At 44.1% G+C, this 21,574-nt stretch overlaps 1 protein-coding gene across 4 annotated transcripts in view; it reads right to left on the bottom strand.

Annotated features, from left to right (window-relative positions):
* The window catches only part of Fbxl20 (F-box and leucine rich repeat protein 20), a 68,401-nt gene extending 47,393 nt beyond the window's left edge, over window positions 1–21,008 (bottom strand). Inside the window, exon 1 of one of the 4 annotated variants that reach the window (XM_006971849.4) lies at window positions 19,794–20,180. In XM_006971849.4, coding sequence (XP_006971911.1) covers window positions 19,794–19,835 — 42 coding nt within the window. In that variant the 5' untranslated portion in view covers window positions 19,836–20,180. Of the gene's footprint in view, window positions 1–6,611; window positions 6,720–19,793; window positions 20,426–20,601 lie in introns of those variants that run through there. The other 3 variants (XM_016007304.3, XM_016007329.3, XM_076543295.1) reach the window with 3 other exon arrangements.
* Between the last annotated feature and the right edge of the window lie 566 nt (window positions 21,009–21,574).

Consider the following 21,574-nt stretch of genomic DNA (forward strand, 5'->3'; position numbering starts at 1 on the left):
GTTCAAATCCCCAGAATCCAAAGGAAGCCAGGTGGGCCGTGCACCGGTAATCCCAGCCCTTCAAGGAAGACACACGTAGATGGGTGATAGGTAGGTTGTCCTCTGACATTTCCAAGCCCACCATGGTACGTGCACATTACACTCACACACATGAACATGGCAGTGAGCACACACACCACACTTGCACATACCAACACATTAAGGTCCAAAAAGAAAACACAACACTGGGCAGGGGTTTCAAGGCCTGGCCCTAAGAAACACCGTCTTGACTCACTCCTGCTAACACATCAGAAAGTCTAGGCTGGACTTCAGAACAACAAAGGACCATGTGGGAAACAGAACCGGCTGCCAGCAACACCAGAGCCTCACACTCTAATAAAGGCCTGTTACATTGGCCAGAAACAGTCAAGCTGCTGGAGGACCGCGTCCTGCCCAGTGGCCTTTTCAAGAGATGCAGACTGCCAAGGTGAACTAATTAGTCTAAGCTACTCAATGCTACTGGAGGTTAGTGGGTACTGGACAGCAACTACTCCAAAAAAATAAATGGTTCTTCATTGAAAAAAAAGTATGACTAGTGGTCTCAGGTCTCATTTTCATAGATTTGAACAAACTTTGTAACATCCAATAGTAGCCTGGTATACATCAAATCTTACAGTAGTAGGAACACTTTGGGGAAAGATTAAGACAAAATTCATAAAGAAATGCAGTTAAAGCTGGACAAGTTTCATTTTGTTTTGGTTTTTTGAAGACAGGGTTTCTCTGTGTAGCTCTGGCTGTCCTGGAACTCACTCTGTAGACCAGGCTGGCCTTGAACTCACAGTGACCAGCCTGCCTCTGCCTCCCTGGTGCTGGGATTAAAGGCGTGAGCCACCACCACCCAGCTGAGAAGTTTTTTAAAAATACTTTTCTTATAAGTAGTTTTTACAAGGTTATGCCCTTCTCTCACTCAACTAATACCAGATGTTTTTCCAACTGGCTGGTTTTTTTGCCAGAATCCAAAAGGAAAAACATTTTTGTATGCTAAATAAATCTGAAAGAAAATAAGGTTATAATTTCCCCACCCAAAGTTTTTCCTTAGTAGAAATGTAATTGCTTTTTAGAAACAAACTATGGCCAGTATATTACCACACCATGACTAAACCTCTCCTAACAAAGACATGTCGAGATAAAAACACCAAGGAAGGAACACATGGAAAAACACACGCAGTACCTAAGAGTCAAGCTGTCTGCATTGGATGTCTTTTAACATCTGACTCAACAGCATACATCTCTTTTATGTTGATTTCTATCTTGTTTACTTAGCCTACATCCACTACCAATTATTGTCTTGCACTTCAGATTAAAGTGTCCATATGCACGCATGAGACAGAGGAGGATGGCGGGTGTCCTTACTCCCTTGAGACAGGGTCTCTCACTCACCTGGAGGTGTCTTCCAGATGGGCTAAGCCAGGCAGCAAACCCTAGCGACGTTTCTCTTTGTCCCTCGTGCCCAGTGCTGGAGTTAAAGGCATGTGCAAGACCACATGCAGCACTTACATGGGTGCTAGGAATCTGAACATGGGTCAGCAGTATTGTGTTATACATGCACTGAGCCATTTCCTGTGCCCTCTTTACACTTCATTCAGTTTTTCTGTTTTTTTTTTCTTTTTTCTTTTGTCCCCTTACTTGTATTTATGATCCAGAGCAACATTTTAAGTCCCTGAGAACTCCTGAGTTCAATTTCCAGGAATCATATTATGGGAGGAAAAAAACATGTCTACAAGTTGTCTTCTGACCTCCACAGGTCACTGTGACATGTGCTAAATAAAAATAGTATTCAAATAACACAAATGGTATCATTCCTGCCTTCTGGAGACATAATCACATAAAACACCATTTGAGACTATTATAAGAGGTTAAAGGAGACAGCGATTATCCAGTGATTGTAGCAGAGATGGTGAGAAACAGAAACAGATGGATTCTAGCCATGGAGTTCAGGAATCCCTTTTCTTGCAGGGGGTGGTGGCACATGTCTTTAATCACTCAAGAGTACTGTTTGTTTCTTTTTGTTTTTTGAGCAAGGTCTCGCTATTATGTAGCTCTGGCTGTTCTGGAACTCACTATGCAGACCTGGCTGGCCTCAAACTCACAGATTCACTTGTCTCTACCTCATCAAGATTAAAGGTATGAACTATGACTGATACAAATCGTATAGCTTTTAATGACAGCAAATCCTATCATCTCTACTTTTACAATATAGGATATGCTTAATGCAAAAACATGAAATGCTCCAAACCCAAACTTTTTGAGTGCCACAATTAGAAAATCCTCACCTGACCTCATATGTTAAAACAGAAATATAAATAAGTATAAATTTACTTCAGTCTACAAGTATATATAAAGGAAAAACAGATCAGGGCTGGAGAGATGGCTAGGACCTGGGTTCAATTCCCAGCATCCACATGCGGCTCACAGTCTTAACTCCAGTTACAGGGGATCTAACACCCTCACACAGACATACATATATACAGGCAAAAACACCAATGCACATAAAATAAAAATAAATAAATCATAGTGTGTGGGGGAGTGCACACTTTTAATCCCAGCACTTGGGAGGCAGAAGCGGTTGACACTCAAGTTGAGACCAGCCTGGTCTACAGAGCAAGTTCCAGGACTGCCAGGGCTGCACAGAGAAACAGTCTCAAATAATTTTGTATAATAGTCTCAAATAATGTTTTCAAAAAATTACGTCTTTAAATGTCTACAAGGCCATCCATCATCATCTCCTGCCCCATCCACACCATTCCTACTGATAAGTCTTTGTCCTTTATTCCAGTCATAGCAATTATTGGTATTTTATATATTACATATTATCTTTTATAACTTATCAATCTCCCCTAACTAGATTTTAAATTCCACCAGGACAGGATTTTGTCTGTTTGTTCCCTTTTACATCTCCTGGTATTCCTAAGACCAGGCACATATGAGGTCCTCCCAACTTTGAGATGGGGCTACAAGGACCATCTTCAAATTGTAACTCTGGCTAGGTATGAGCCTGTCTGTAATGCTAATCTTAAAAAGTCTTATTAATGAGAACAAAACCCGATGTCAGGTATTGGGGTGAACTGGAAGATCAGAGAAGCAGAATAGCCACAGCTAACCTCACCTTGCCAACTTCTCAGTAGATCCTGTTTCCTCAGACTGGAAACCTTGGAGTCCTCATCTGGAATGAATCTCAGCTGAACTGCTGCTAAAAGCCTAAAAGCTTAACCAGGCTCTAGTTCCTGGTCCTAACATTTTATATATCTTTCTGCTTCCTGCCATCACTTCCTAGGATTAAAGGTGTGGCACCATGGCTGGCTGTTTCCAGTGTGGCTTTGAACTCACGGAGACCCAGACGGATCTCTGCCTTTAGAATGATAGGATTTTTTTTTCTTTTTTTTCCGAGACAAGGTTTCTCTGTGTAGTTTTGATACCTGTCCTGGATCTCACTCAGTAGCCCAGGCTGGCCTTGAACTCACAGAGATCCACCTGCCTCTGGCTCCCAAGTGCTGAGATTAAAGGCGTGTGCCACCACCGCCCGGCTGGAATGCTAGGATTAAAGGTGTGTGTGTGCCACCATTTTCCCAACACTTAGTAGGTAGAGGCAAGAGGGTCAAATTCAGCCTCAGCTACATTGTGACTGTGTGGCCAACCTAGGCTACATGAAACCTTGTCTTAAAAACACTGGGGAAGCAGACTTCTGTAGCACCTGTTTTCTAATCTATAAAAGTAATGAAACTAGGGGCTGCAGAGATGGCTCAGAGATTCTGAGCACCCAGTGCTCTTGCAGAGGACCCGGGTTCAATTCTTAGCACCTACATGGCAGCTCACAACTGCCTGTTGCTCCAGTTCTAGGAAACCCAATATACTCTTCTGGCCTCTGGGGGTACCAGGCACACATGTGGTGCATAGACATACATGCAGGTAAAATATTCATACACAGAAAATGAAAACAAATTTTAAAGAAGTATTCTCTAAGAGATTTTTAAATAATTAAATTCAAATTAAAGCATAAACACGAACATACTATTTAATATGTAAGCAATCATACACATAAAATAATGATCTATACTCTAAACCGGACAGTGGTAGCACATGCCTTTAATCCCAGCATTCCAAAGGCAGAGGCAGGCACATTTCTGAGTTGGAGGTCTGATGGGTTTTTAGCAGTGCTCTTACCCTTAAGGAAAAGTCATGAACCAGGACAGAATCCACTAACAGGAGTTTTATCAAGATAAGGAGAAAGGGACAGATGTGATCAGGCCTGTGGAAGGACACGTGTGAGAAAGAGGGCGGGGTGGGTGGTGGGGTGGGGTCTGGGGCCAATCTTTTGAAGACCAGGCCGTACCTGGTCTACAAAGAGGCTACACAGAGAAACCCTGTCTCAAAAAATCAAATGCAAACAAGAACTATTCTCTAAGTTTTTAAAAACTAAGTTTAGCAGAGTGGCAGTGGTGCATGCCTTTAATCCCAGCACTCAGGAGGCAGAACCAGGCGGATTTCTGTGAGTTTGAGGCCAGCCTGGTCTACAGAGTGAGATCCAGGACAGGTATCAAAACTACACAGAGAAACCCTGTCTCTAAAAACAAAAACAAAACAAAAACTAAGTTTAAATTAAATCATAAATATGAACATGCTGTTTAACGTATTGAACACTATTAATTTATTATTCTAGGACTGGAGTAGGTCAGTAGTAAAAGGTGTGTGGGAGCAGCTCGGACTGATCACACGCCTTTAACCCCAGCACTGGGGAAGGAGCCAAGAATGAGACCGAACATTCTGCCCGAGGCTGACCCATGGCCCAGCTGCCGATCCTGCGAAGCCCAACAACTTGGAGCATTGGTGAGATTGCCCTACTGATCAACCTGTTAGCTGAGATCCATTCGGGAGAAGTTCCAGAAGCCCACAGCCTGCAGTCTGAGGAAACAAGATCAGCTGAGAAGTTGGCAAGCAAGTAAAACATGACCCGAGAACGCAAGAGAAGGAGCCATCCAGCTGCCGAACCAGATCACCAGCCTCATAAGCCCACCCTACACTGACTGGGAACAGGTAAGGCCCCATCTCTGGACCAGCAGACTAGATCTCTAGCCCCTAGGCCTCAGCCATTGGAGAGCCAGGGACCAGGCAGCTACATTTCCCGGCTCCCTCGCAAAAAAAATAAAAAATAAAAAAATAAAAAAAAACCCAGCCCCTTCGAACCCAACAACCACCAGAGTCATAAACCCACCCTGCACCGACTGGGAACAGCCATTGGAGCCCCAGGGACCAGACAGTGGCCTCTTTCCCTGCCCCCTCATCAAGAAAACCATCCCATGTGACACCAACCACTGGAGCCATAAAAGCCCACCCTGCACCGATTGGGAACAGCTGCTCCCTGAGACAGAACCCACAACCACTGACTGGACTAAGCAGCTACCGGAGAAAGAGCCTAACAGCACCGATTTAACCAAGAACTCCCAGTGGACCAAGACTATCAATTGGAACAAGAGAGGCACCCTCAGACACAGACACCACCTGCACCGAGCGGAGGAAGAGATGAGTAGACGCCAGTGCAAAAATACAGGCAACAACATAAAGACCTATAGGGCTACACCAGAACCTAGTGATTCTACACCTGCAAGACTTGAACACACCAACGCAAAAGAAGCAGAAGAAATCAAATCTAAAAGTGACTTTAAGAAGATGATAGATGCCCTTAAAGAGGAAATAAAAAAAAAAAATCCCTTAAAGAAATGGAAGAAAAAAACAAACAAAAATTGGAAGAAATCAAGGAAAGCCAAGTAAAACGTATGTGTGTGTGTGTGTGTGTGTGTGTGTGTGTGTGTGTGTGTGTGTGTGTGTGCTTACAATGCTTGAAGCACTGTGTCCTAATTGCCAAGCCAACAACAACAACAAAAGTTAAAATATTGTTACTTGAGGTAATTGTTTAAAATAGCTAACTTTCTGAAGGAGGATCTGCAAAATGTCCTATATATGAGGTTCATCATTATGAAGAATAATTCATAAATTGTTTTTTTGTTTGTTTTTTGAAACAGGGTTTCTTTGTGTAGCCCTGGCTGTCCTGGAACTCACAGAGATCTGCCTGCCTCTGCCTCCTGAGTGCTAGGATTAAACCTAAATTGTTTAGTAAAACATTCGTTATCTTTGAGGAGAGGACAGTTCAGTGGTAGGGCACTTATCCAGGATGCCTGAGGTCCTGGGTGCTTTCCTCAGCATAGGGAAAAGCCCACTTTGTAAATAATTACATGCTACATAATAAATGCCTAGAATGACTAGTGAGTGAGAGCCGCCTCTTGGCTACTCTTTTCTAACCTTATTTCTTTTCTATTTAAGTCTCTGGTGACTGTTCAGCTTCAGAGAAGCAGCAACTTTAATTAGCATTCTCATTAGAAGTACTGTTTTGAGCATTGGTGGGCAGATCTCTGCGATCAAGGCCAGCCTGGTCTACACAGTGCAGTATCTCTCAACCTTCCTAATGCTTCCCCCCTTTCATATAGTTCCTCATGTTGTGGTGACCCCCAACTGTAAAATTATTTTCATTGCTACTTCATAACTGTCATTTTGCTAGTTATGAATCGTAATGTACATACCTGATGTGCAGGACATCTGCTATGTGGCCCCTGTGAAAGGGTCGTTCAGTCCCCAAAGGAGTCATGACCCACAGGCTGAGAACCGCTGCCATAGGTAGTGCTTATTCTAGATGCTTCAGATTTGCAAAATGAGTGATTTTATTGGGGGAGGGAAAAAACAAAAAGAAAGACTGCTAGATTAGGGAAGGTAGAAAATGTACTAGTTCTTTTGTTTTTGTTTTTGTTTTTGTTTTTGAAGACAGGGTTTCTCTGTCTTGCCCTGGCTGTCGTGGAACTCACTCCGTAGCCCAGGCGGGCCTTGAACTCACAGAGATCCGCCTGCCTCTGCCTCCCGTGTGCTAGGTGGGATTAAAGGGGTGTGCCACCAGGCCCAGCTTGAAATGTACTAGTTCTCACAACTACATGACACTTCGTTGGTGGACACAACAGAAGTTTTTACCAACACAATAGACCCTGACTTCACATGACTAAAAAGCTACTTTGTTTTCTTCATCCTTTAAACACAGGTAAAAAGAGGCTGGGGAAATCAGTCAATGGTTAGGAATACTGGCTGCTATTCCAGAGGACCAGGGTTCCACTCCCAACATCCACATGTAACTCCAGTTCTAGGGGATCCAATGCCCTCTTCTGGCCTCCAGGCACATAAGTAACACACAATCATACATCCAGGCAAAATGCTCGTATACATCAAAAGGAAAAAAAATGTATAAAAGTTACTGAGGAAAAGAAAAAAAGAAAAGATTTACAGTACCTGCTAATGAACAATTAAAATGCCAAGTCAAGGGTTTGCAGATCTGTGCTGGTCTAGGAGTATGCTGCTACAGGATTCAAGGTGGGGGCTTATGCAGACAGTCCCTTGAGAATGAAGCTGGGCATGGTGAGTCAAGTCTGTAAACCCCCTACCTATGGAGGCTAAGGCAGTACAATCATCTCATTTTCTAGGGTAACCTGGGCTACTCCAGTAAGACCCCATTTCAAAAATCAAAACAAAAAAGTTTTCAATTTATCCTGTCTTTTGAACCAATTCATCTATATCTTTTAATATTTGAATGCTGAAATTAATTTCAATAACAAAATGAAAATGTTAAGGTATTACGCTGACTATATAAAGGGAAATGATTTATTTGTGAACTATTAAAATGTACTTTTGCTAGGTGTGGTGGCACACAGGCCTGTGACCCACACAAGGAAGCAGGAGGGTTCTATAGACCAGCTGGGCTACAGAGCTAGACTCTGTCTCAAGGAATAAAATAACAAAATAATTACCAGGTCTGAATAGTCTACCTGCTTTTGAAACAGGTTTAAAAATACTGTAGATATAGGTTTCCCCTGTGTTGTCAGAATTCTTGGGCTAAAGCCATTCATTTTCCTGCCTCAGCATCCCAAGTAAGCAGGGCTTCAGTGTGTCACTACACTGAGCCTTATAAAGCATTCATGTGTGGGGCCTGGTGAGATGGTTCAGTGGCTAAGAGCACTGCTGTTCCAGTGGATCTACATTCAGTTCTAAAACCCATATGCAGGGGCTCACAACCACCTGTAACCCAGTTCCTCTGGGCTGCTTGGGGGCACTGCACTCATGTACACACACACACACAAATGACATTCATAATTAAAATAAAAACGGAATTTTATAAAAGAAGTATTCTTATACTGTGGGTTTCTTTGTATATATTATAATTCTCAAGTGAAATACTAGTATTACTTATATCACTACTTTGAGTAAGTTCCCTTTACAGACTTCCATTGTCTAAACTCTAAAGTTTCTTTTACTGTGTTCTCTGCAAAGAGATGAGATGGTTAATTCATTGCCAATGTCTTAAATACCTTTATAAATCCTACTAAAGAAAAGCTCAGCCTTTGTAATCTTAATATGATACTTTGAATACCTTGCCTGTTTCTGCCCTGACTTCTGATAAAAATAGACTTTTGAAGGGTGAGGTTGGGGTGGGAGTCTACTGCATTATGACCAAGCAAATGCTTATGCTAAGAAATGGGTATAATGATTGTATGGCATCCTGGAATTTGGCATGCTGTGGTTCTTACCTCTTAGTGACTGTGGGATTTATTTATATTTGCAGGGCCTATTTACTAACATTAGCTTTGAAGCCGGCGTTTGAACTATGGCTTTGCTACTTACGATCTATGTGACCTTAGAGAAGGTTTTTTCAGATTAAACTGTGTCTCTGATTTTCAGTCTCTATAATGGCTATAATACCTCCACTGTGAGGTGTAAATTCCAAGCTTGTGCAGCATTAGCAAGCTGCCTGCCATACAATGAAGGCACAAGTATGCTCACAGTAGTTACTTTGTAGCATACAAGTGTTTGTAAATAGGCTTTTTGTAACTTCATGTTTTAAACACTTTAAAATACCTCACTGTTTATTTTGTGTGTTTTGCTGTTGCTGTATTTTGAGACAGTGTCTCATTATGTAGCCCTGGCTTGCCTTCAACTCAGAGTTCCCCCTGCCTCTGCATCCCAAACACGTGCACTACACCCAGCTACTTTTGATCTTTGAGAACAAAGTATCATGCAGTTGTCAACGACCTCAAATTTTTACTCCTCTTGCTTTCACCTCCAAAATGCTGGGATTTTAGGTGTACAACCCCTCTACTCTCCAAGAATGTATTATTTAGAGGAAAAGGCCTTTTACAAAGTGGGAACTATACACTAGTCATCTCCTAATTTGATCCAGTTTTCTGTGCTGGGTTGATTAAACTGGAGGACCTCTGAATTTTGGTCTGACTAAAATGTAATAATTCAGCATTTCATTACAGCCATTACTATACTCATTGTTAGGCAGCTGTGAGAAATGTCTACACTGGCATTGACTTGTAAGTTGACATTTAAAACACTGGATCAGTCAGCTCTTACCCCGGAAACTGGCCCTTCTTCCCTCTCTAACCGCAGGAAAGAAAGCTATGATGGAACCGAACACAGGCAGGCGATGCTTTCATCTGTGAAGGAGGAGCACTGTGGTGCTGATACCAACACTCACCCTTATCAGCTGTTGACAATGGCTGCATGCGCTGTATGTACAGAAGTTTATGCAGAAAAAATCCTACTGCAACTTATTTCTGCAATCTACTTATAGAAAACTGGCATTTTGAAATGTCCTTTGAATAAATTAGAATATGTGCTTAATGCGTAACTTCCTAGTACATTATCACGAACTGTAACTGTAAAAGATAAGAGGCTTCATTAATATTCAGTGTTCTTAGTCACAACTGACCCCTGGGTTATATAAATGCCTCTGAAATGTAAACCTGCCTTTAAAAAGTACAACAGAAAGTACAGCTTTGCTAAGGTCAACACACTCCTTAATATGGAATAGAGGAGGTGGGAACGAGGCTCAGCTGAGTGAGTGCTTGTCTAGCACGCACAAAGCCCTAGGCATGAATCCTAGTACAGATAAACATGGGGCCACAGAGGCAGGGGGATCAGAAGTGCAGAAGGACGTTCTGAGCTGCACACAAAGTTTGGGGTCAGCACGGATACTCAGGACCCTGTCTCACAAATGGGACAAACAACAGAACGGTCAACACTGGGGGAGGGGGCAGATAGACATGTTGTAATTAAGACCAACCAGGGCTATATAGTGAATTCAGGGCTAGCCTATGCTACTTAAGCAAGACTTTATATCAAAACCACCCAAGAACTGCATTTACTGTGGTTGTTTTCTTTATTTTCACAGTGCTGGAGATCTAATCCAGGGCCTAACCATGACCTGCCACTGAGTACAACACTCACCCCACCAGTGCAAAATAATTCTCTTTACACAGACCCTGTATTTCTCAAGTGCTGGATAATGGGTACTGACTGACACACACTGCATGAGTTTATCAGTCTCTTATCCAGACAAAAAGCTTTGGTGTAAATACAGGAATCCAGATCTCAGGGGACCTAACCTTGGCATTGCTGTGAACTAACATAGAGCCCTGAGGAAAACTACTGTACTTTGTCTTTATGGCTTCAAAATAAGATTGCCAATATCCATTTCTTAGTCATAACATGAGCTGAACTGATGTTTAGAAATTAAACACCGGCCGGGCAGTGGTGGAGCACACCTTTAAACTCGGGAGGCAGAGGCAGGTGGATCTCTGTGAGTTCGAGGCCAGCCTGGTCTACAGAGCTAGTCCAGGACAGGCTCCAAAGCTACAGAGAAACCCTGTCTCGAAGCCCCCTCCCCCCTGCAAAAAAAGAAATTAAACACCAAACTCTTGCTGTTTAATAGTGCTTTTTGAGTTATAAGATTATTAAGGAAAAACAGCTTTTTTTTTCCTTTTTTTTTTTTAACTGTAACCCTCCCACTTTTCAAAAATAACTGGGTAACCTGTGTGGCCTTGAAATCTGACACTTAAGTTTTTACATACTACTCATCTCTTAAAACGGTAGTTCTCAACCTGTGGGTTTAAAGGGCCTTTTCACAGGGGTTGCCTAAGACCACCAGAAAACACAGATATTTACATTATGATTGATAACAGCAAAATTACAGTTACAGAGTACCAACAAAAATAATTTTATGGAAAGGTTGTGATCTTAGGAAGGCTGTGAGTGACTTATGGTGTCTTGTTACTGTGCATTTTAAGTAATCCTTCTTAGACCTGCATCCTCCTTAGCTCTGCATCCTTCTTAGTCTGCATCCTTCAGTGAATCGTAAAGTCACATCAACAGGAGCCAGGCAAAGGAGCTCAGCATGCAGCCCTGACAGCCCAAGTGCCATCCTAGGACCCACACGGTGCGGGGGAGAACTGACTCCTGCGAGTTGTCCTCTGACTTCTTCAGAACCTCCAACCCCATAAATTCAATTTAAAAATTCTTTTTAAAGCTTACATCTTTTTAAAGTTACACCAACAGACACCATAGTTCTGTAACTGGTATATTTGATTACACTTTATTGAACAGATTTGTATACTGCCAAAGTTCATGTCCATTTGTAACTTCTGCCTTACCACCGAGGTATGACCAAGATCAATTTACTATACTCATTTCTACAGTGTTTCACTTTCCTTTCTCAGCGTGACTACAATACCTGAGGCTGAGGAGTAGACAGAAGAAACTGCCAATATGTTTCCTGCTTCACCAAACCCTTGTCTACCATACTGTAATATAATAATGGGTGACGTTAACCTTACAGAAATATAAAGGGCTAAGCAAATGGATTCACGATGTTCCTGACTGCAACTGTCAGCTATGGCCTGAGTAAGGCCAAGACAACATCTTAATACCATTTGTAGAAATATTTTGGTAAGAAGATGTTACTCACTAGACATGAGATTATCCACCTATCCCTATAATTTACATGTGTACCAGTTATTTCATATATGGGTGGGGGGAGGTATTCTAAAGTGATTCTGTTCATTCAAAGTCTTCAAAAGCTAATGCAAGGGGATGGAATGCAGCTCGATGGGAAGAGTGTTTGTTTAGCATGTGTGTAGAAATCTTTGTTTTTAAAATCACATAATTAAGAAAAATGAATCAAGCAAAAGTGATATCCCACAATCCAATATAACCATCTATTGTTAGCTGGGACTACTTTAGAATCAAGTAGACTACAACGCATTAAGAAAGAACACTATGGGGGCTGGAGAGATGGCTCAGAGGTTAAGAGCACCGACTGCTCTCCCAGAGGTCCTGAGTTCAATTCCCAGCAACCACATGGTGGCTTATGACCATCTGTAATGAGATCTGGTGCCCTCTTCTGGCCTGCAGGCATACATACTGTATACATAATAAATAAATCTTTAAAAAAAAAAAAAAAAAAGAAAGAACACTATAAGATTACAGCTGGATGTCTGTTTCTTCGGAGTTAGTATCTGGCTGAGGGCCTAACTAAAAGTCCACTGAGCCCAGAGGATCAGGGAGGAAAAGCGCACAGTGATTACTACCATGCAAGCACTTACATTTGGTCGGTGTAAGAGCACTCATTCTCCCCTCTCTCTTAGATGTCCTAGGTATCTCAGAATATTTTACTTTAAATACCTAAAATTGCTATTCTAGAACCACAGCACTAGACTAGTTAAGAGTACTAGAATTTTCAATTCAGTTTCCAACTTGTCACAAGTTAAGGGATGGGAATAGATCTTTAGTCAATAACAAAGTACTCATTAATTTGCAAGGAAAAATGAGGCCAAGGTTTGAAATGGAATAACTTTGGAGATTAAAATTTATTTTACCTTTTTTTTTTTTCATTTTTACACAGTAGGTATTGAACCTGTGGCTTCACTCATGCGAGGCAAGTGTCCATCACTAAACTATTTCCCCAGCTCAGAATCCAAGGACTCTGAAGAGAGCTTGCTGCTCTTCCGGAGGCCCTGGGCTCACAGTAGAGTAGTAGTGGGCTCACACCCTTCGTAATTCCAGCTCCAAAGGAGTTTATAATCTCAGCAAGCCTCAGTGGTGCATGCCTTGGATCCCAGCTGTCCAGAAGCAGAGACAGGCAGATCTCTGTGAATTCCAGGCCAGCCTTGTCTACATAGTGAGTTCCAGGCCAGCCAGGACTACTCTGTAAGACCTTGTGCCAAAAAAATAAAAGCAGACTCAAAGCATCACTTGCCCGGCCTGGTGGTGAAGATCTATAATCCCAGTTTCTGACTAGTACATGAGGATCAACAGTTGAAGGATACTGTATCGTATTAGGAAAGCACTTGTCCAGTGTGGGGGAAAACATTTTTAGCAGCATCGCTAATCTTAACAGCATATTGACAAATGACCTAAAATAGAAGGATACTTGAGTTTGAAAGTGAGACTACTTTCAATATAAATGATGATTTAGTTGGATGTGACAGCTCACACCCGTACCCCAGCATTTGGTAGGCTGAAAAAGTTGTAGCTTGCCTGGGCTATACAGTGAGTTCCGTGGCAATCTAAGTTATGAAACAGGAGTCTATCTCAAAAAAGTCCAATTAGGAAACAAAAAGAAAAAATACTTTATGCCAGGTGCTAGTGGCCCACACTTTTAATCCCAGCACTTGGGAGGCAGAGGCAGGCGCAGGAGGATCTGTGAGTTCAAGGCCAGCCTGGTCTTCAGAGTGAGTTCCAGGACAGCCAGGGCTGTTATACAGAGAAATTCTATCTTGAAAAACAAACAAAAATGCACCTTGTGGAGTTTTTGTCCAGTGAAAATGGTCAGACAGTTGGGGGTGCAGCTGAGAGGAAGAGGGCCTGATTAGCACACATGAGGTCCAGGTGCAACCGGAGACCGAAGAAGAAAGAATGGAGAGACGGACGGTCAGATAATTGCTTTCAAAATCAATCCCTACAATGTTCAAACTAAATTCTTGCCATGAGTTGGCACACACCTTCAATCCCTGTACTCTCTAATCAGAGGCAGGCAGATCTCTGTTGAGCATGAGACCAGCCTGATCTACATATGGAGTTCCAGGGCTGCAGCATGGGAGACACTGTCTCAAAACAATAGAGAAAACAAAACAAAACTAATAACAAAGTCAGGCATGGCAGTTCAGCCTGTAATCCCAGGCCTTGGGAGGATGAGGCAGGAGGAGCCAGAGAGGTCAAGGCCACCTTTGGCTACACGGTAATTTTGAGACCAGCCTGAACTACACAACACCATGTCTCAAAAACATAAAATGGAGGGCTAGAGAGATGGTTCAGCGGTTAAGAGCACTTCTAGAGGACCTGGGTTCAGTTCCCAGCAACCACATGGTGGCTCACAACTGTCTGAAACTCCAATTTCAGGGGATCCAACACCCTCACACAGGCAGACATATATGCAGGCAAAATACCAATGTATGAAGATAAATAAATAAATCATTAAAAAACAAAACAAACAACAACAAAACCCCACTTAACCACGACTGGCAATGGCTAAGCAAGCAAAAGTGCCTGTCTACTCAAGCATCACAACCCGAGTTCGACCCTCAGAACCCAGAACCCACAGCAGGAAGAACAAAGTGATTCTCTAAAGTGGTCCTCTGACCTCTACACAGTGGTACCTGTATTCACATAAATACATATCACACACACACACACACACACACACACACACACACACACACACACACAAACACACAATTTCAAAAACAAACAAACAGAGACCCTGTCTAAAACAACAGAAAAGAGAGGAAGCTCAGAAGTTAAAAGCACTGGCTGCTCTTGCAGAGACCCAGGCTCAGTTCCCAGCACCCACACAGTGACTCACAACATCTGTAACTCTAGATCCAAGGGATCTGATGCCCTCAGAGGACACTGACACACATTTGGTGCATATACATACATGCAGGCAAAATGCTCATACACATAAAATAAAAAGTTTTTTTTTTTAAATTGGTAAATATGGGTAATATGCAGAATGTTCTTCAGAGGATATAAAACCTTAAGGAAATAAAAATGGTGTTTTAATGTTTTGTTTGGGTTTTGTGTTTTGTTTTTAAATCTACATCATAGCAGTATTGTGAGACTGAGGCTGCAAACTGGTTTTGTTTTGTTTTGAGGCTGGGTCTATGTTGTCCAGGTTGATTTCCAGCTCACAGGCTCCACTGGTCCTCTTTCTTCAGCATCCCAAGTGTCTGCAACAACAGGCGTATACCACCAATCCAGCTTGAAACAACATAGGAGAGTGTTGAGAAGAAATGATCACGGACATCTGGCTTTGTACATTTTTCTGCTGTGGGACGGTCTGTATGTCAAATTGCTCTGATTGGTCAATAAATAAAACACTGATTGTCCAGTGGCCAGGCAGGAAGTAGGTGGGACAAGGAGAGAGGAGGATTCTGGGAAGCGGAAGGCTGAGGAAGAGAGACCTGTGAGCCGCCGCCATGAGCAGCAGCATGTGAAGACGCCGGTAAGCCACCAGCCACGTGGCAAGGTATAGATTTATGGAAATGGATTAATTTAAGCTATAAGAACAGTTAGCAAGAAGCCTGCCACGGCCATACAGTTTGTAAGCAATATAAGTCTCTGTGTTTACTTGGTTGGGTCTGAGCGGCTGTGGGACTGGCGGGTGACAAAGATTTGTCCTGACTGTGGGCAAGGCAGGAAAACTCTAGCTATATTTTTTTTTTGTTAAGTCACAGATTCATAGGTTACTGAACCAAAAGGTACTTAAAGAATTGCTTTTAACTCTCTTGTTTAGTGAAAAAAAAAAAAAAAATGAAAATCACCAGACCAGACAAATTAAATGATAAAAGTTATTAGTTCATGGCAAAACCTGGATTAATAACCAGGTCTCCAAGCTGTACGGTATGCTCTTCCATCGAGCCATACTATGGCTTTTGTTACTTTGGATAAAATGAGTTGACAAAGTAACACAAGCAGGCCAAACAAAGACAAGACCCCGTGTCCCTGCTGTCCACAATATTACATATTTATAAGAAAGTCAGTGAAGTATAATGAAGAATAATGAATACAGATTCAATATGTCCAAAATAGTGTCTTTCACTTCCTAACTTATGGTCTTAACATCTCCAGGCATTGATTATAAAATATTTTAATGTCAGTTAATGGTAACACTATGGCTTTTTAAAAATGCTAATTAAGATTAAAAAAAATAAATTCAAGTAAGAATTTCCCCAATATTATGGTATTTTCATTCCATATCTATTGAAAACATGACAAAGTAGAAACTGAACTGAAAAAAAATATCAATTTGAAGCTAATGGCAAGACTATATATTTAAATGTCTCGTTAATCTTGCTAAGTGTTAAGGTAAAGTTGGTTAACACAATTAAAATGAAAAACACATCATTAATTTGACAGCATATACAAAATAAAATATATTCAATGGATTTTAGGAAAAGCACTTTCCCACACATTTAATGGGCTTTATGGTGAGTTACACTAAAAAAACAGAATCTGAAAATGTTAAGTGTAAAAAGTAGAGATTGGGGAGCTGGAGAGATGGCTCACTAGTTAATATCATTTAACTGTTCTTGAAGGGACACCAGCTCAGTTCCCAACACCACATCTGGGAGCCCACAGCTGCCTAGAACTCTAGATTCAGGGGGATCCTGGTTCTCTGACTTCCACAGCAACTGTACTCCCTCCCATGCACGCACATGTACATGCACACACGTATCCATTCACAAAATCAATCTCTGAAAACAAAACACCCCCACCCACCCCCACCCCGACCCCCCGCAGATTAGAATCCTGGTCCTCTACTGTTAAGCTGCCCAACTTGAACACCATAACCTCTTGGGTCCTAACTTTCCTTGAATGTAAGACAGAATTGTAAGAATCAAAATTTAGATAGCACATGGGGTGAAGCCTGAGATAAGAAGGCTGTTGAAGTTTCTGGCCATCCTGGCTATGGTGTGAAACCCCGACTCACAAACAATGTGGGACTGTAGAAATCGTTGATAGTTAAGAGCACTTGTAGCTCTTGGAAAGAACCTGGGCTCAGTTTCTAGTACCAATATGGTGGCTCACAATTATCTGTAACTCCAGTTCCAGAGGATCTGATGCTACCTTCTGACCTCTGTGGGCACCAGGCAGGCAAAACAATCATACACATAAAATAAGATGTATCTTTTAATTTTTTTAATTAAACAAAAACCACAAAGTAATAGAACAAGGAACAAGAAGTTTTTCATCTCTAGATCTCTTTCATTCTCTAAAGTCACCTGCTTTGGCTTTACATAGATGCTGCATATTTGGCTTATATAACCAGTGACCTCTCTTGGTTTTAACTTTACATTTTTCCTTTGGGGACAGTATTGGAGGGCACAAGGTTTGAACAGGGTCTCACTCTATAACTCAGGCTGGCTTGGAACTCAGCATATAAACCGGACTGATTGGAATTGGGGGTGGGGGCGGGGGAGTAGGTAAATCCTGCTTCAGTCTCCCAAGTGCTAGGATTACAGTTTCCAGCCACTAGGCTCAGTTTAATATAAAAGCTTTTTTCTATATCTGGCTCTCAGAATAAGACATAAAGCATGTGGCCTCTGATCACAACATTCAAAAGTATACAAAAGAAAACATTCCCAAACTGGACTCTGTGGTACAAGGCTGGAATCTCAGAACTCAAGAGACAGCGCTAAGGGGACCACTGAGTGTTCCCGGCCAATTTGGGCTACACACTGAGAATTTGTCTCAAAAAAACAAAGGCTGTTAGCTCTTGCAGGGTCTTGTATTGGGTCTTCACTATCACAAAGACCAAACAAAGAAACACACACAGACCACACAACCACACACACACACACACACACACACAGAACATTAGAACTCTCCATTAAAAGGTTATACTGAATCCAGTATGCAAAAATAAGTCTCATCTTGGGGTGAGGCAAGAGTCTCTCACTTGTATTAGTCATGATCACAATTTGAAATTAGCTATTATTTTCTACATAGATTTCCTCAACTCACAAAAATTCTCATTCTGAAATAACCTACTTAGAAATAATCAGCCCCTTATAAAGGATTCTGAGCTCTGAGGGTTTTTATTTTGTTTTTGAGACAGGATTTCTCTGTGTCCCTGGGTGTTCTGGAACTCTCTATGTACACCAGCCTGGCCTTGAATAGGCAGAGATCTGCCTGTCTCTGCCTCTTGAGTTCTGGGGTAAAGGTATGCAAACCACAACCTGGCAATTTTGAGGGTATAAAAGTTCATGAAGCAGGGCATCGTGGCTCCTATCTGTGATCAAAGCACTTGGGAGGTGGAGGATCACCTCAAGGTCACGGACTACATGGGACCCTATTTCAAGAAAAACAAAACAAATATTTGAAAGTAAGAAATAGAATGTAGTTTTAAAGCACAAATGCCAATAAGTCTTTCCCAATAAATATTCCACAACCTAAGAGGGAATAGCAAATTGGTAAAGAACTCACTGCAATTCAAAAGGCCATACCCCACTCAGTCTTCAGCATTTTGGACTCTTTGGAGTACCCCTAAACTGCCAAATGTCTGGTTAGTAATTTCAATGGTTTTACAGTAGTACTGACTTTGAAACCACCATAAATTAAATCTTATTGGACTCCCTACTTTAGAGCAATACAACGTCCTACATAGGTAATTTTTATTATGCTCCTCCACACACCCCATTCCTGTTGTTAAATTACACATAAAACTCTAATGTAACCAATGACTTTGATTTTCTCCACTCATCACTTCAACTTCATACTCTAACTCTTAGTTTAAATTTCCCTCACAGCTGCCCTACCTTAATCTTTAGTTGTAACTTCAAATATTTTTTTTCTCATGCTCTTAAAAATACAAAGACTAAACAGAGGTAAGACTTTCACCCCAAGCCCATAAATTCCTGCCTCGTTTTCAACTTTCAAAAGAGAGCTAAAGTAAAACACTGAGTGTTATAAACACAATGAGAGAGGGGAGAGAGCGAAACACAAGTGAGGTAGGTGTACACTAGCCTGGAGTGACCCCAGGTCAGCCTGAGTCTCTGCCAGCAAAGGCCAGGTAACGTTTCCTCTTGTCTAAGTTTCTTTGTCTCTCGGCCTACCAATGCATCCTCCTGCACATTATTATACTATTGTGTTTCATCAGAAGTTACAATACTTCCCAAAGGAATCTCTTTCTCAGTCCGTGAATTCTCTTTAAAGAGCTTTCTGACCATCTACTGTTGAATTCCAAGACTACAAACCTCCCACTCCAGAGGACAAACGTAAGGCAAAAACAGAAATGAATTCTCCGAAGGCTCTCAGACCTCCCTCACATTCTCAGAACAGATATCTAAGTTACCAGTAACAATGACCCCAGAAGTACAGGCTGAACGGGGAAGAGGAAGTGTTAGAACAATATCCAAACAGTACCCAAAACCCAACAGTCGCCTCTATCATCCTAGTTCACCACCCCCACTTCCTACTTGCAGCGAGGACTCATCGATTCCCGCTCGGGAGGTGGCAAACGATTCACGAAGGCAGCAGGCGCTGGCCACTCGGGGACGGGTGTTTCGCTGCGTGGTGGAAGGAGGCTAGCCAAGGGCTGGGCAAAGAATGGGAAGCTGGAGTGGTATGGGGGGAGGGGGGATTTAGGGCGCCAGGGCTAATCCGGCCCGGGGCCCGCGGCTGGAAGGGGCAGCAGGCGAGCCTCCCGGAAGGCAGGGCAAGCCGGTGCGCAGGGCTTTCGGGTCGCGGGCAGAGGAGGACGCTGGCTGCCCCGCCGGGGGCGGGTGGCGGGCCGCACACAAGGGAGGCGGCTCCGGGAGGGCGACTGTTCGGGGTGTGAGAGCTGGCCTTCCTCGCCGCCCGAGACCCCTCCGAGCTCACACCTCAAACCTGCTCTTGGTCACTCCGTTCACGTCCCTCCTCATGGGGCCAGCGGGTGCGGCCCGGACAGGGCGCTGCGGCGTGCGGGGTGCAAAGACAGGGGCCAGGGCAGGCCCGGGAGTTCCGGGAGCGGGAGGCGGAGACGGGAACGCGAGGCCCGCCCGGCCGACGCGGAGGACAGACCGCTCGAGTCCCGCGGGGCCTCCACCACCGCCCGCGGCGTCCGCGGCCGCGACGACTGCCAGTCGCTAGCTCGGTTCTCTCCAAAGCCTCAACTTCAACCCAAAACAAAAACACTCCCCACCTGCCAGCAACGCCGCTCCTCATTGGGCAGAGCCGCCCGGGCCTCGGAACGCCGGGGGAGGGGAGGAGCGCTCCGCGGCGGCGGCGGCGGCGGCGGCGGCGGCGCGAGCCCACCCCTCCCCCACCGGGCGCAGCCCCGGACCGTGAGCCCGCGAGCAGCCGGAGCGTGGGGCGGCCGGGCGCCAGCCCACCGGGACAAGGAGAGGCAGGGAAGTGGCCGAGTGTGCGTGCGTGCGTGTGTGGAGGGGGGGTGGCGGGTGGTGGGGGGCCGCGGGGCGGGGGCGAGTGCGCGCGTGCCCGCGGGCCGGCGAGGAGAGCCAAGCGGGGACGGCACATCGCACCGGAACCCTCCCCGCCGCTGCGAAGACTCACCAGCACGCACCGACCCACGCGGAACCCGAGCTTCCAGCTTAAGTGTCCCCAGCCCTGGTCTAGTCACTTCACCGGCGGCCCGAGCTGGCACCCACATCGTCCCGGCCACCCAACTCCCGTCCTCTTGTCACTCACTGTCGCCTTGAACCCAAAGTGCAGCAGGCGGTCCCTGCTCGGAGCCATTTTCCTCCTTTTTCTAGGCGTCTCTGGGTTGGGGCAGTGCTGCCGCCGCCGGCGTGGGTGCTGCCGCCGCCGCCGCCTCCCCCGTCCCGGTGAATTGCATTACGGGGTGCAGCGGGGAGGCCTGGGGGGCCGCTGCGGGGCGGCTGCCTCTCAGTGCCGGGCTCCAGAAGGCAGGAGCTGGCGGCGCTAAGAGGCGGACCTAGCGCTCGGCTCTGCACGGGGACTGGTAGTGAGGCTTCACCTCGGGGTCAGGGGGTGCGATGCCCCAGCCCGGCACCCATTCTTGGGCCGGGGGAGGGGCGCGCGTCGGTGGGGTGGGGGCTGGCAAGGCACAAGGGCCTTTGGCATCCCCGCCCCTCCGGCCGGTGGCGCCCAATGGGCTGTGGTGGCTGCCCACCCTCCAATCAGGGCGCCGGTTGGTGAGAGCCTCAACCTGACGCCATTTCGGCGGGAGAAACAAGCATGTAGGAGAGAGTAGGCGGGGGCGTTTGACCACAGAAAGCGATGACTTTCATTGGGCTAGGCTCCTAGTACGGAAGCTAGTCCGTGTCATCTTACTATTAATGTAAACTCCAGCCTTCAAGACTCCTAAATCTATGACCTATTGTCCATGAATTATGAAACCATCTAGAGTGAGTTGTCCCTTCAAAGAGAAACAAATTACACAATGTACCCATCTGAAATATTAAAAACTATCATAAATAGCGCCCGTGCTAGATGAGGCCCCAATGCTGCTTTTAATTGTATACTTAAAGCAGGTATGAGTTTGCCTCACACCCTTTTAATTAGAATCCGATCAAGATGGACATGTAAGAGCAACAAGTGCCGAGAACCTTTATAAAAAACTTATTTTAGCTTACTTACTGACTTCAAGCACTTTATTAATAAACTTTTTTTTGAAACATAGTTTATATAGCACTGGCTG

This window comes from Peromyscus maniculatus, chromosome 8 (assembly GCF_049852395.1).
Source record: "Peromyscus maniculatus bairdii isolate BWxNUB_F1_BW_parent chromosome 8, HU_Pman_BW_mat_3.1, whole genome shotgun sequence".
Lineage (NCBI taxonomy): Eukaryota > Metazoa > Chordata > Mammalia > Rodentia > Cricetidae > Peromyscus > Peromyscus maniculatus.